This window comes from Chiloscyllium punctatum, chromosome 1, assembly GCF_047496795.1.
Source record: "Chiloscyllium punctatum isolate Juve2018m chromosome 1, sChiPun1.3, whole genome shotgun sequence".
NCBI classification, from domain to species: Eukaryota; Metazoa; Chordata; class Chondrichthyes; order Orectolobiformes; family Hemiscylliidae; genus Chiloscyllium; species Chiloscyllium punctatum.
In genome coordinates, this window is record NC_092739.1 from 33486407 (window position 1) to 33501371 (window position 14965).

At 43.7% G+C, this 14965-nt stretch overlaps 1 protein-coding gene across 3 annotated transcripts in view; it reads right to left on the reverse strand.

The window, feature by feature from the left end:
- Window positions 1-14965, reverse strand: part of sec24d (SEC24 homolog D, COPII coat complex component) — a 210362-nt gene that overhangs the window by 82892 nt on the left and 112505 nt on the right. For all 3 annotated transcript variants that reach the window (XM_072589129.1, XM_072589119.1, XM_072589137.1), the window contains one exon: window positions 387-502. In XM_072589129.1, the coding sequence (XP_072445230.1) occupies window positions 387-502 (116 nt within the window). The remainder of the gene's footprint in view (window positions 1-386; window positions 503-14965) is intronic.

Below are 14965 nucleotides of genomic sequence, written 5' to 3' on the forward strand. Positions count from 1 at the left end.
TGAGATACATAGGTTCTTGCTTATCGAGGGAATCAAAGGTTACAAGGTGAAAGCGGGAGAATGGGTTTGAGAAACTTACCAACCATGATTGAATGGTGGAGCAGACTCGATGGGCTGAATGGCCTAATTTCTACTCCTTTCACTTATGGTCAGTAGGTTATTGAACTTTTTAATTTACCTGTATTCAATTAGATCATAGTTGATCTACAAGTATTCTGTCAATTACAGAGAAGCAGTGCTTTTAATCTGGAATATATAGTCTCAGACGTTACTGGCTAGTCATTTAAGAGAAAAAAAATATTTGAGCCAATCAGCTGAATTGTGGTGTCATTGGCATAAAGGATTTATCAATGTTTGAAGGTGAGTCACATAGCAGAAATACTTACTTTGCAGTAATCTAAAGTAGCAATAAATTCATAGGATCCAAGCGACAACTCTGGCTTGTCATAGTGATCCAATCTTCTACCCATATGGTCCAAATGTTGAAAGTAGAATGGAGGAACTAAGGAGAGAAGAAAAATCCAAAACATTATTAAAGACATTAAAAGTACAAGAGATTAACATTTCAGTGTCAGATTGCATCCTTATCTTTCAAAATACGTTTTTTTTTCTGCAGCTGTAAAATAAATTTGTTGTGAATTTACAATGATACAGAAAAAAGATAGACAATGATGAACAGTAATTGTTGAAATACAACTTTGCATTTTAATTTATGAGTCCAATGTGCTATCTTTATCAATCCACCTAGCCATACATAAGACTTTATGAGGTATTGTTAGAATATGGTATCTCTGATATATGCAATCCTCTAAGATCTGTATTTGATATGTTTGCAACCACTCCAATAAAAAACTATCATATCTCCATTTGGCCCTCTCCGCTCTGGAATTGTTAGTGAGCAACAGTAGAATTACTGAAGACATACGGATGAGGAAGGACACCACTTCGACTGGGACAACACATCCATCTTAGGACAAGCCAAACAAAGACATGCACGAAAATTCCTAGAAGCATGGCATTCCAACCAGAGCTCTATCAACAAACACATCGAGTTAGACCCCATCTACCACCCCCTGAAAAAAGGAACAGGAAGTGAGTTCATCACAGGAAATAACATCACCACAGGAAATAACATCATCAACCCAAAGAAACCCAAACATATAAATAGAAAGCAGGAATTTTCAGCATTACTTCACCTGAGGCCCACTGAAGATAATACCTAGTAGGGTAACGAAATATCTGGAAATGAACCTTCCAGCTCAGCGAGCAAACCTACATCCAAAACCTTAACCTGAGCTACAAACCTTCTTAAAACTCGAGAAGACTTCTTAAAAAACTTAGAGATCCTGAAAGCCCTAGAGGTTTATTACTTGTACCTGTGCAACCAAGTAAATACCATTTGTGATTGCAAGTCTGACCTAAATTAATCTCAAGTTATATATGACGTGGGTAGTTTTCGCGTATCCCAAGTACAAATTAAATTAAACATCATAAGGAGTTAGTTTTATCTGTAGTTGTGGCGTTAGTAGCAAAGATAAAGCCCAGCAATTACACCGGGTCTGTCAACTTGATTCTGGAAATCAGACACCCCAGTTCTAAAGCCATCAGTGAGGACAACCTTAAACAAAACAGCCTCCAGCACCAGGTGTATCCTCAATCGAGTGAAAATATTATGAGTGCAATTTTGTCATGACTGCGCTGTGCCTTCAACAGATTTGGCATTCCAGGAAACAATTCTTCAACAAAATTCTTCCATTGACACAGAGAGGAACCTTGATTATCCGAAGGACATGGCAGGGAATATTTTGTTCAGTTAATCAAAGTCCGTACAATCGAATGCCAGATAACATAGTTTAGCCACGTATTGGAACCTTGCGATCTTGCTGGATAATCCAACATTCGGATAACCAAAGGCCGAATAATCGAGGTTCCTGTGTACTTATGGCACTACACTAACAGTCCAATCTACTGACTGCGTTAATGACAACATTAAAGAGAGATGTGATTTTATACCATTTCTGACACAAGTCTTTTCAATGCAGAACAATACATCATCAGTGGGGTTTAAGATGAATCATAATTGAACTGAACCATTTCATTTGTCATGTTCAACTATTCAGTCTAAAACAACTTAAACTTAACTCCAAGTGTGTGTTGGTGTGGGTTTTTTTAGTAGAAAAGAGATCTGACAGCATTGTGTAACCCAGCCTTTTGGGACAGCTCCTTCTTTTATATACTGTACTGTTGGTTACTAACCAGACAAACAGTGATGGATTGGCAAGTCTTGCATTCACAAATGGTATTTAATTGGTTGCACAGGTCCAAGTAATAAACATCTAGGAATTTCAGGATCTCAGAAAGTTTTTTCAAAAGTCTTTTATAATTCTGCTGTTGCTTACACACAAAATGCAAGAGCAGAGAGGGCCAAACAGAGATATAATATACTCATGAAATAATTAAGTGTTGTGTTCAAGTGAATTGCTAATGATTACTTCCTCTGATTGAAAGGGAGGAGACGTACGTGGAGAAATTGCTTAATGCAGTATGTTACTAGCGATTTACACTGTGTGATTCATGCAAAGTTCATGCCATTTCAATGGAAAGTTCCTTAAAATATTTGAATCTGAGTTAGCAACAAGGAGAATTCAGGGCAACTGAACAGCACAATTTATTTCTTCAGAAAAGCCAACACAAATAAAATGGGTGGAATGGCTTCCCAATGATTAGAGCATCTCCAGGCCTTAGATGAGAGAAACCATGATGCACAATATATGAAGAACAACAAAGCAACAACGCACAGATTACTAATATATATATATATATATATATATATATATATATATAGATTCATGTTTCTGATGCCAGCTCTATTATCATGCAGAGGCCATAAGGAGGGAAGAAAAGTTGGAAGGTTTGTTATATTATCAAACATCTGGTAACAATACTCAGAAGAATGGGCCTCCAGATTGTCTTTTTAATGAGGGGAAAGGAGTTTGGCATGGGGAAAACAAAAAAATGAGAGAGATAAAGAATGATGATAAACATTAATAAATGATAATAATGGTAAAAATTGTTGTAAACCAAGAACAGGAGCTAGAAACAGGCAGAACCATAACTACTGATGTAGCATAGTTAGGGATATGGAGAGGATACTTAAATGGAGATAGAAATATCAAAATAACTTGAGTTGGCAGATGTCAACAAGTATGAGAACTGCAAAGAGAAAGAAATTGCAGAAAAGTGAGGTAGTTCAAATACCATGAGTAGGAAATCTGCTGGGAAATCTAGATAGTTGCTACCAGATGCTGAAAGAATGATTGGAATAATACAACAAAATAGTCAATCCACCTCAATGATACATTCTTTGTAATTTTTCAGTATATATATATATATGGGTGCAGCCTCTATACCACCATACAGTGACACAACATTGATCATACAAAAATTTTGACATCATTTTATGTTCAATGGCATTGAACAGACAATACACACCCTAAGTTCGGAACATCTTCGTTTAAAAGTGATCATTCAGCTATCATTTGTCAACCCAAGTAAGCAAATAGTAATGAATTCCATTGTTGGCAACCAACTGATTTCAAATGTGATTACAAAGAGCTCAAACTATATTATTTATGATTAGTCAGTGTAATTGCCTTCAGTCTAGGAAGCAGTCGTAGAGTCATAGAGATGTACAGCATGGAAACAGACCCTTCGGTCCAACCCGTCCATGCCGACCAGATATCCCAACCCAATCTAGTACCACCTGCCAGCACCCGGCCCATATCCCTCCAAACCCTTCCTATTCATATACCCATCCAAATGCCTCTTAAATGTTGCAATTGTACCAACTTCCACCACATCCTCTGGCAGCTCATTCCATACACGTACCACCCTCTGCGTGAAAAGGTTGCCCCTTAGGTCTGGACTCCCTGACTCCGAGGAAAAGACTGTCTATTTTTAGATTAGATTAGATCCCCTACAGTGTGGAAACAGGCCTTTCGGTATAACCAGTCCACACCGACCCTCCGAAGAGTATTCCACCAGACCCATTTCCCTAACACTATGAGCAATTTAGCATGGCAATTCACCTGGACTGCACATCTTTGGATTGTAGGAGGAAACCGGAGCACCCAGAGGAAATCTACACAGACACAGGGAGAATGTGCAAACTCCACACAGTTTCCTGAGGCTGGAATTGAACCTGGGACCCTGGTGCTGTAAGGCAGCAGTGCTAACCACTGTGCCACCGTGCCGCCCATCAATTTATCCTATCCATGCCCCTCATAATTTTATAAACCTCCATAAGGTCACCCCTCAGCCTCCAACACTCCTGGGAAAACAGCTCCAGCCTGTTCAGCCTCTCCCTGTAGCTCAAATCTTCCAACCCTGGCAACATCCTTGTAATCTTTCCTAAACCCTTTAAAGTTTCACAACACCTTTCCGGTAGGAAGGAGACCAGAATTGCACGCAATATTCCAACAGTGGCCTAACCAATGTCCTGTACAGCCGCAACATGACCTCCCAACTCCTTTACTCAATACTCTGACTGATGAAGGAAAGCATACCAAACGCCTTCTTCACTATCCTATCTACCTGCGACTCCACTTTCAAGGAGCTATGAACCTGCACTTCAAGGTCTCTTTGTTCAGCAACACTCCCTAGGACCTTACCATGAAGAGTATAAGTCCTGCTAAGATTTGCTTTCCCAAAACGCAGCACCTCGCATTTATCTGAATTAAACTCCATCTGCCATTTCTCAGTCCATTGGTCCGTCTGGTCCAGAACCTGTTGTAATCTGAGGTAACCCTCTTCGCTTTCCACTCCACCTCCAATTTTGGTGTCATCTGCAAATTTATTAACTTTCCTTTTTATGCTAGCATCCAAATCATTTATGTAAGTGACAAAAAGTAAAGGACCCAGCACCGATCCTTGTGGCACTCCACTGGTCACAAGCCTCCAGTCTGAAAAACAACCCTCCACCACCACCCTCTGTCTTCTACCTTTGAGCTAGTTCTGTATCCAAATGGCTAGTTCTCCCCTGTATTCCATGAGATCTAACTTTGCTAATCAGTCTTCCATGGGGAACCTTGTCGAACGCCTTACTTAAGTCCATATAGATCTCATCTACTGCTCTGCCCTCATCAATTTTCTTTGTTACTTCTTCAAAAAACTCAATCAAGTTTATGAGACATGATTTCCCACGCACAAAGCCATGTTGACTATCCCGAATCAGTCCTTGCCTTTCCAAATACATGTACATCCTGTCCCTCAGGATTCCCTCCAACAACTTGCCCACCACTGAGGTCAGGCTCACCGGTCTATCGTTCCCAGGCTTGTCTTTACCGCCCTTCTTAAACAGTGGCACCACGTTTGCCGGCACCTCACCTGTGACTATCGATGATACAAACATCTCAGCAAGAGGCCCAGCAATCACTTCTCTAGCTTCCCAGAGTTCTCAGGTACACCTAATCAGGTCCTGGGGATTTATCCACCTTTAACCATTTCAAGACATCCAGCACTTCCTCCTCTGTAATCTGGACATTTTGCAAGATGTCACCATCTATTTCCCTACAGTCTATATCTTACATGTCCTTTTCCACAGTAAATACTGATGCAAAATGTTCATTTAGTATCTCCCCATTTTCTATGGCTCCACACAAAGGCCACCTTGCTGATCTTTTCGGGCGACCGACTGAACGTGGACATTTACTATAAACCAACTGACTCCCACAGCTACCTAGACTACACCTCTTCCCACCCTGCCCCCTGTAAAAAACGCCATCCCATATTCCCAATTCCTACGCCTCCGCTGCATCTGCTCCCAGGAGGACCAATTCCAATACCGAACAACCCAGATGGCCTCCTTCTTCAAAGACCGCAATTTCCCCTCAGACGTGGTTGACAATGCTCTCCACCGCATCTCTTCCACTTCCCGCTCCTCCGCCCTTGAACCCCGCCCCTCCAATCGCCACCAGAATAGAACCCCACTGGTCCTCACCTACCACCTCACCAACCTCCAGATACATCCTTCATCATTTCCGCCACCTCCAAACGGACCCCACCACCAAGGATATATTTCCCTCCCCTCCCCTATCAGCATTCCGGAAAGACCACTCCCTCCGCGACTCCCTCATCAGGTCCACACCCCCCACCAACCCAACCTCCACTCCCGGCACCTTCCCCTACAACCGCAAGAAATGCAAAACTTGCGCCCACATCTCCCCCCTCACTTCCCTCCAAGGCCCCAAGGGATCCTTCCATATCCGTCACAAATTCACCTGCACCTCCACACACATGATTTACTGCATCCACTGCACCCGATGTGTCCTCCTATACATTGGGGAGATAGGCCGCCTACTTGAGGAACATTTCAGAGAATACCTCTGGGACACCCGCACCAACCAACTAAACCGCCCCCGTGGCTGAACACTTTAACTCCCCCTCCCACTCCACCAAGGACATGCAGGTCCTTGGCCTACTCCGTCGCCAGACCATGGCAACACGATGCCTGGAGGAAGAGCGACTCATCTTCCGCCTAGGAACCCTCCAACCACAAGAGATGAATGCAGATTTCTCCAGCTTTCTCATTTCCCCTCCCCCCACCTTATCTCAGTCCCAACCCTTGGACACAGCACCACCTTCTTGACCTGCAATTTTCTTCCCGACCTCTCCGCCCCCACCCCCACTCCGGCCTATCACCCTCACCTTAACCTCCTTCCACCTATCGCATTCCCAACGCCCCTCCCGCAAGTCCCTCCTCCCTACCTTTTATCTTAGCCTGCTTGGCACACCCTCCTCATTCCTGAAGAAGGGCTTATGCCCAAATGTTGATTCTCCTGCTCCTTGGATGCTGCCTGACCTGCTGCGCTTTTCCAGCAACACATTTTTCAGCTCTGATCTTTGAGGGGCCCTATTCTCTCCCTAGTTACCCTTTTGTCCTTAATATATTTGTAAAAATCCTTTGGATTCTCCTTAATTCTAACTAAAGTCAAAAACAATCAAACATTCTTTTCTTCATTAATAAGTTATCGTGATCATGATAACATTTGCTTTGATAAACTGATGTACATGATGTCACTTTCTGCCATAAAAGTCCATTAAAATGGCAATTTTGACAAATAAAGTCAAAGTACGTTTTCAGTGTATTTGAAAGTCAACATTTTCTGGTGTGGTCACTGATTATGTACAGTCTTGCCAGACTCTATGAAGAGGTGTAAGATTTTGAGTGAAAAACAGTCTTTACATGTTCACAGTAAAGCTTCATTAAATATGAACAAAATCACATCTTCTGTTCAACATGGTCAATCAAGATGCAAGCTAATGTCTAAATAGCTTCAAATGGAAGTTTCACCTTAAATTTCTTCAGGTCTCAGCATGAAGGGTTGTTGCTCTGCTGGCAGCGTGATGCACTATATGTTAATAAATCAATATCTATTCCACAGTTAGGTTTTCTTGAAAGCTTGCTCTGTGGTCTTACATTCATAGATGATAATTAGATTAGATTACTTCACAGTGTGGAAACAGGCCCTTCGGCCCAACAAGTCCACACCGACCCGCCAAAGTGCAAACCACCCATACCCCTAACATTTACCCCTTACCTAACACTACGGCCAATTTAGCATGGCCAATTCACCTGACCTGCACATCTTTGGACTGTGGGAGGAAACCAGAGCACCGGAGGAAACCCACGCAGACATGGGGAGAATGTGCAAACTCCACACAGTCTCCTGAGGCGGGAATTGAACCCGGGTCTCTGGCGCTGTGAGGCTAACCACTGTGCCACCGTGCCGCCCGGTGAAAACTACAGATCTGTAGCAGCTTCCTACAGAAGCAGTTTAAACACAAGCAAATATTATCATTCATACATGGACTTTATGGAAAACAAAACTTATTAATCCTATTGCAGCATAGCAATGAATAATTTTAATTTTTAAATCCCATCCATAAAGTGTAGCCTGCTGTATAGGCATGCATGTGCAATTATAAAAGAACAGTAAGATTGTGAGAGGGTTGCTATGCCAAATGTAACAAGTCGGATGAAAGCTGTCTGCAGCTTAAATTCTGTGTATGTACCTACCATGAGTTGGTGTGGATAGTCTTAAATTGTCAGATTTTCTACTTTCAGATCCTCTGGATGGGAGGAACTGTGCTCATTCTCTACCCTTAATCCTCCAACAGAAAGAGTATGCTAGAGACGCAAAACGTACAATCTTCTTTTTCTGTGGGTCTTGGAGAAGGACCTTACAATAGCAACTACAGAGCAAGATATTCTGTCTGGACTAGCTCCATCAGTCTTTCACAGGCAGCATGAGATAATTTGGTGATCAAAAGATTTCAGTGGTCCTGTTATAATCTTTGCATGAGATTTGCAAAACCTCATCCAACAAAGATGGAAGTATCCTTTTCCTACATTATCTCCATAACCCTTGAAGGATAGTGGAATCAAGAGGTATGGAGATGAGGCAGGAACAGGATACTGATTAAGGATGATCAACCATGATCATATTGAATGGTGGTGCAGGCTCAAAGGGCAGAATGGCCTACTCCTGCACCTACTGTCTATTGACCCTGAATCTTTTAAGCTGCAGTTTCAAACATTTAAGAACTGTAGCTGCACACAAGTTTCCAATGTTCATTTGTCCAAAACACCCACTAGTTGGCAGCTTGTTATCAAGTGACCAGTTTGGTCACAGCTCAGAGTTCCTGGGAAACTGGCAAACACAAAGTTTGCTGTACTCCCGTTCATCATCATTTTCACAGCATGAAAAATACACCAGCCCTGAAATTTCACTGCAGTGTTGCAAGGACTCCCAAAGTGTCACATAATCAGCTGAAAATTACAGATCTGTAGCAGCTTCATAGAACATAGACATAGAACATAGAACAATACAGCACAGAACAGGCCCTTCGGCCCACGATGTTATGCCGAACTTCTAACCTAGATTAAGCACCCATCCATGTACCTATCCAAATGCCGCTTAAAGGTCGCCAATGATTCTGACTTTACCACTCCCACGGGCAGCGCATTCCATGCCCCCACCACTCTCTGGGTAAAGAACCCACCCCTGACATCTCCCCTATACCTTCCACCCTTCACCTTAAATTTATATCCCCTTGTAACACTCTGTTGTACCCAGGGAAAAAGTTTCTGACTGTCTACTCTATCTATTCCTCTGATCATCTTATAAACCTCTATCAAGTCACCCCTCATCCTTCGCCGTTCCAACGAGAAAAGGCCGAGAACTCTCAACCTATCCTCGTACGACCTACTCTCCATTCCAGGCAACATCCTGGTAAATCTTCTCTGCACCCTCTCCAAAGCTTCCACATCTTTCCTAAAGTGAGGCGACCAGAACTGCACACAGTACTCCAACTGTGGCCTAACCAAAGTCCTGTACAGCTGCAACATCACTTCACAACTCTTGAATTCAATCCCTCTGCTAATGAACGATAATACTCCATAGGCCTTCTGACAAACTCTATCCACCTGAGTGGCAACCTTCAAAGATCTATGTACATAGACCCCAAGATCCCTCTGTTCCTCCACCTGACTAAGAACCCTACCATTAACCCTGTATTCCGCATTCTTATTTGTTCTTCCAAAATGGACAACCTCACACTTGGCAGGGTTGAACTCCATCTGCCACTCCTCAGCCCAGCTCTGCATCATATCTAAGTCCCTCTGCAGCCGACAACAGCCCTCCTCACTGTCCACAACTCCACCTATCTTCGTATCATCTGCAAATTTACTGACCCACCCTTCGACTCCCTCATCTAAGTCATTAATAAAAATTACAAACAGCAGAGGACCCAGAACTGAACCCTGCGGAACTCCACTTGTAACTGGGCTCCAGGCTGAATATTTACCATCTACCACCACTCTCTGACTTCGACCGGTTAGCCAGTTTTCTATCCAATTGGCCAAATTTCCCTCTATCCCATGCCTCCTGACTTTCCGCATAAGCCTACCATGGGGAACCTTATCAAATGCCTTACTAAAATCCATGTACACTACATCCACTGCTCTACCCTCATCCACATGCTTGGTCACCTCCTCGAAGAATTCAATAAGACTTGTAAGGCAAGACCTACCCTTCACAAATCCGTGCTGGCTGTCCCTAATCAAGCAGTGTCTTTCCAGATACTCGTAAATCCTATCCCTCAGTACCCTTTCCATTACTTTGCCTACCACAGAAGTAAGACTAACTGGCCTGTAATTCCCGGGGTTATCCCTATTCCCTTTTTTGAACAGGGGCACAACATTCGCTACTCTCCAGTCCCCTGGTACCATCCCCGTTGCCAGTGAAGACGAGAAGATCATTGCCAACGGTACTGCAATTTCCTCTCTTGCTTCCCACATAATCCTAGGATATATCCCGTCAGGCCCGGGGGACTTGTCTATCCTCAAGTTGTTCAAAATGTCCAACACATCTTCCTTCCTAACAGGTATCTCTTCTAGCTTATCAGTCCGTTTCACACTCTCCTCTTCAACAATACGGTCCCTCTCGTTCGTAAATACTGAAGAGAAGTACTTGTTCAAGACCTCTCCTATCTCTTCTGACTCAATACACAGTCTCCCACTACTGTCCTTGATCGGACCTACCCTCGTTCTCGTCATTCTCAGGTTTCTCACATACGCATAGAATGCCTTGGGGTTATCCTTGATCCTATCCGCCAAGGATTTTTCATGCCCTCTCTTAGCTCTCCTAATCCCTTTCTTCAGGTCCCTTCTGGCTATCCTGTATCCCTCCACTGCTCTGTCTGAACCCTGTTTCCTCAACCTTATGTAAGCCTCCTTCTTCCTCTTTACTAGACATTCAACCTCCCTCGTCAACCAAGGCTCCCTCACACGACCATTTCTTTCCTGCCTGATAGGTACATACATATCATGGACACGTCGTATCTGCTCTTTGAAAAAGTTCCACATTTCCACCACATCCTTCCCTGACAGCCTATGCTCCCAACGTATGCTCCTCAAATCCTGTCTTACAGCATCGTAATTTCCCTTCCCCCAATTGTAAAATCTTCCTTGTTGTGCGCACCTATCTCTCTCCATAACCAAGGTGAAAGTCACAGGATTGTGGTCACCATCACCAAAATGTTCACCCACTAACAAGCCCACCACTTGTCCCGGTTCATTACCGAGTACCAAATCCAATATGGCCTCCCCTCTGGTTGGACACTCTACATACTGCGTTAGAAAAGCTTCCTGGACACACTGCACAAACACCACCCCATCCAATCTACTTGATCTAAAGAGCTTCCAATCAATATTTGGGAAGTTGAAGTCGCCCATGACTACGACCCTGTGGCTTCTGCACCTTTCCAAAATCTGTTTCCCAATCTGTTTCGCCACATCTCTGCTGCTATTGGGGGGCCTATAATAAACACCCAACAAGGTGACTGCACCTTTCCTATTTCTGACTTCAGCCCATACTACCTCCAGAGGCAGATCCCCCTCAAACTTCCTTTCTGCAGCCGTTATACCATTTCTAATTAGCAATGCCACCCCCCCTCCTTTTTTACCACCCTCCCTAATCTTACTGAAACATCTGTAACCAGGAACCTCCAACAGCCATTCCTGTCCCTCATCTATCCACGTTTCCGTGATGGCCACAACATCGTAGTCCCAGGTACCGATCCACGCCTTAAGTTCACCCACCTTATTTCTGATACTCCTTGCGTTGAAGTATACGCACTTGAGCCCATCTCTGTGTCCGCAAGTAGTCCCTGTCAGTGCTACCTTCTCCACAGCCTCCCTACAGTCTTGGGCATCCTGACACACAGCTAGCTTACTTGCTGGACTACAAGTCCGGATCCCATCCCCCGCCAAATTAGTTTAAACCCCCCCGAAGAGTGCTAGCAAACCTATCCCCCAGGATATTGGTGCCCTTCTGGTTCAGGTGCAACCCGTCCTGTTTATACAGGTCCCACCTTCCCCAGAATGCAGTCCAATTGTCCAAATATCTGAAGCCCTCCCTCCTACACCATCCTTGCAGCCACGTGTTCAACTGCACTCTCTCCCTATTCTTTGCCTCACTGTCACGTGGCACCGGCAACAACCCAGAGAAGTTGCTACAGAAGCAGTTTAAACACAAGCAAATATTATCATTCATACATGGACTTTATGGAAAACAAAACTTATTAATCCTATTGCAGCATAGCAATGAATAGCAGTCATTAACTGTAGTTACAGTACAACATAAAGTGCAGTAATCCTCTTCACACTGACTGCCTAATATTGTATTATTGCTCTAGAATTTGTGAGGAGGCAGCAGGAAGAAGGATTTTTAAGATCCAGTGTTAACAAGCTTACTTTATAAGGGAAAGGGTTATTACGATCCAACTGAATAAAATCCAACTAAAGTAAAATGTTCCAGTCAAACAATTCTGGCAATGAACTTGGAAGAAAGCCAACCACTTACTCCCAGCCCACAGACTCGACAGATCTTTCTTTGAACAAATATGGTCTGATTTCAACTGAGGGAATGCAGTAATGTTAGTGTAGAAATTGATGGATAATTTAGCTATGAAATCAAACAAGGCAACTTAAGAAAGTCAGTTCCACGTGCCTGATTAGTTTGTGTAAACCAACCAAAGCAATTTATTTTCAAGAAAAGACTTCTTAAAATTTGTTTCCAAATATACCAGAATAAGGAGGTTCATGGTAAGCTTTCAGAATGTAAATCTTTGCCTCCTGGGATACATAAAGCAATTAAATGTCTTAGAAAAAGAACAGACCCCTGTTGTGTTGCAATTTGAAAGCTAAATGAATAAATACGTGTTTGGGTTGAAGCATTAAACCTTGAATTATACTATACTATCTTCCCTTGAAGAACACAGGGCTGAATCTTACTTTTGTTTCACTAAGTCAGAGTCATGTTGCATATTTTTGGAGGGATTCTTGCATGAGACCTAGTGTGATTTTTCAGCGTATCTTACCAAGCTCACCTCATTAATTACCTACACACACCCTATGGAGCTCTCATATCCGATTCTAGCCCCATCTACCACACCATTTCCAGAACACCTAGCCACTCACCTGCCAACAAAATGGCCTCCTCCATCGCCACACCATGGCATCACGACGCCTGGAGGAAGAGCGACTCATCTTCCGCCTAGGAACCCTCCAACCACAAGGGATGAATACAGGTTTCCTCAGCTTCCTCATTTCCCCTCCTCCCACCTTTTCTCAGTCCCAACCCTCAGACTCAGCACCGCCTTCTTGACCTGCAATCTTCTTCCCGACCTCTCCGCCCCCACCCCCTCTCCGGCCTATCACCCTCACCTTAACCTTCCACCTATCGCATTCCCAACGCCCCTCCCCCAAGTCCCTCCTCCCTACCTTTTATCTTGGCCTGCTTGGCACAACCTCCTCATTCCTGAAGAAGGCTTTATGCCCGAAACGTCAATTCTCCTTCTCCTTTGATGCTGCTTGACCTGCTGCACTTTTCCAGCAACACATTTTTAAGCTCTGATCCCCAGCATCTGCAGTCCTCACTTTCTCCTAGCCACTATCTTCTCTCCAATATCTCAAAGTCACTTTATCTTTGCTACTTTATTGACCTTCCATGAAGGCTCATACGCCACCCATCCCACTGCTTTTTGCAACATCTTTCCTCACTCACTGTTACCCACTCCAAGCTCTGACACCATTAACTCTGTAAGAACCTCTGCACGGTCTCACTGCTCAAGTCACACCTCTTCATCTGCAACAACATAACAGCTGTGCCACTCACTTTCATCTTCTGTAATACCTGCCTCTCTCTCATTCCAGATAGGTAACAGCTTAGGTTAGATCAGAAAGGGTCAAGCCTTCAGTGGGCAGCCCAACACTCACCTCTTCATCACTTAAGGGAACATCCAGCAAACCTTTAAAACCGAGGACAGTACAGGCCCTTTGGTCCTGGATGGTGTGCCTACTCCAAGATCAAACTAACCTACATACCCTTCATTTTACTATCATCCATGTGCCTATCCAAGAGTCGCCTAAATGTCCCTAACCTATCTGACTCTACTACCACTACTGGTAGTGCATTCCATGCGCCCACCACTCTACTCTCCGTGTAAAGAACCTACATCTGGCATCTCCCTTAAACTTTCCTCCAATCACCTTAAAATTTTGTCCCCTTGTGATGACCATTTCTGCTCTGGGGAAAAGTCTCTGACTATCACTCTATCTATGCCTCTCACCATCATGTACACCTCTATCAAGTCATTTATCATCCTTCTTTGCTCCAGTGAGAAAAGCCTTAGCTCCCTCAACCTTTCTTCATAAGACGTGCCCTCCAGTCCAGGCAGCATCCTGGTAAATCTCCTCTTTACCCTCTCTATAGCTTCCACATACTTCCTATAATGAGGTGACCCAAACTGAACACAGTGTGGTCTAACCAGGATTCTATAGAACTGCAGCCTCGCGGCTCTTAAACTTAATCCCCTTGCTAACCAAAGCCAACACACCGTACACCTTCTTAACAACCCTTTCAATTTGTGTGGCAACTTTGAGGGATTTATGGACATGGACCTCAAATCCCTCTGTTCCTCCACACCACCAAGAACCCCATCTTTAACCCTGTATTCTGTATTTGATTTGATCTTCCAAAATGAATCACTTCACACTTTTCAAGGTTGAACTCTATCTGCCACTTATCAGACAGTTCTGCATCCTGTCAATGTTCAGTTGCAACTGACAACAGCCCTCCACACTATCCACCACTCCACCAACCTTCATGTCATCGGCAAACTTACTAACCCACTCTTCCACTTCCTCATCCAAGTAATTAAAAAAGTCACAAAGAGCAGAGGTCCCAGAACAGATCCGTGCAGAACACCACTAGTCGCCGAGCTTTAAGCTGAATACTTTCTGTCTACGACCACACTCTGTCTTCTTTGGGCCAGCCAATTCTGTATCACATGCCTCCTTACTTTCTGAATGAGCCTATCATGGGGAACCTTATCAAATGCC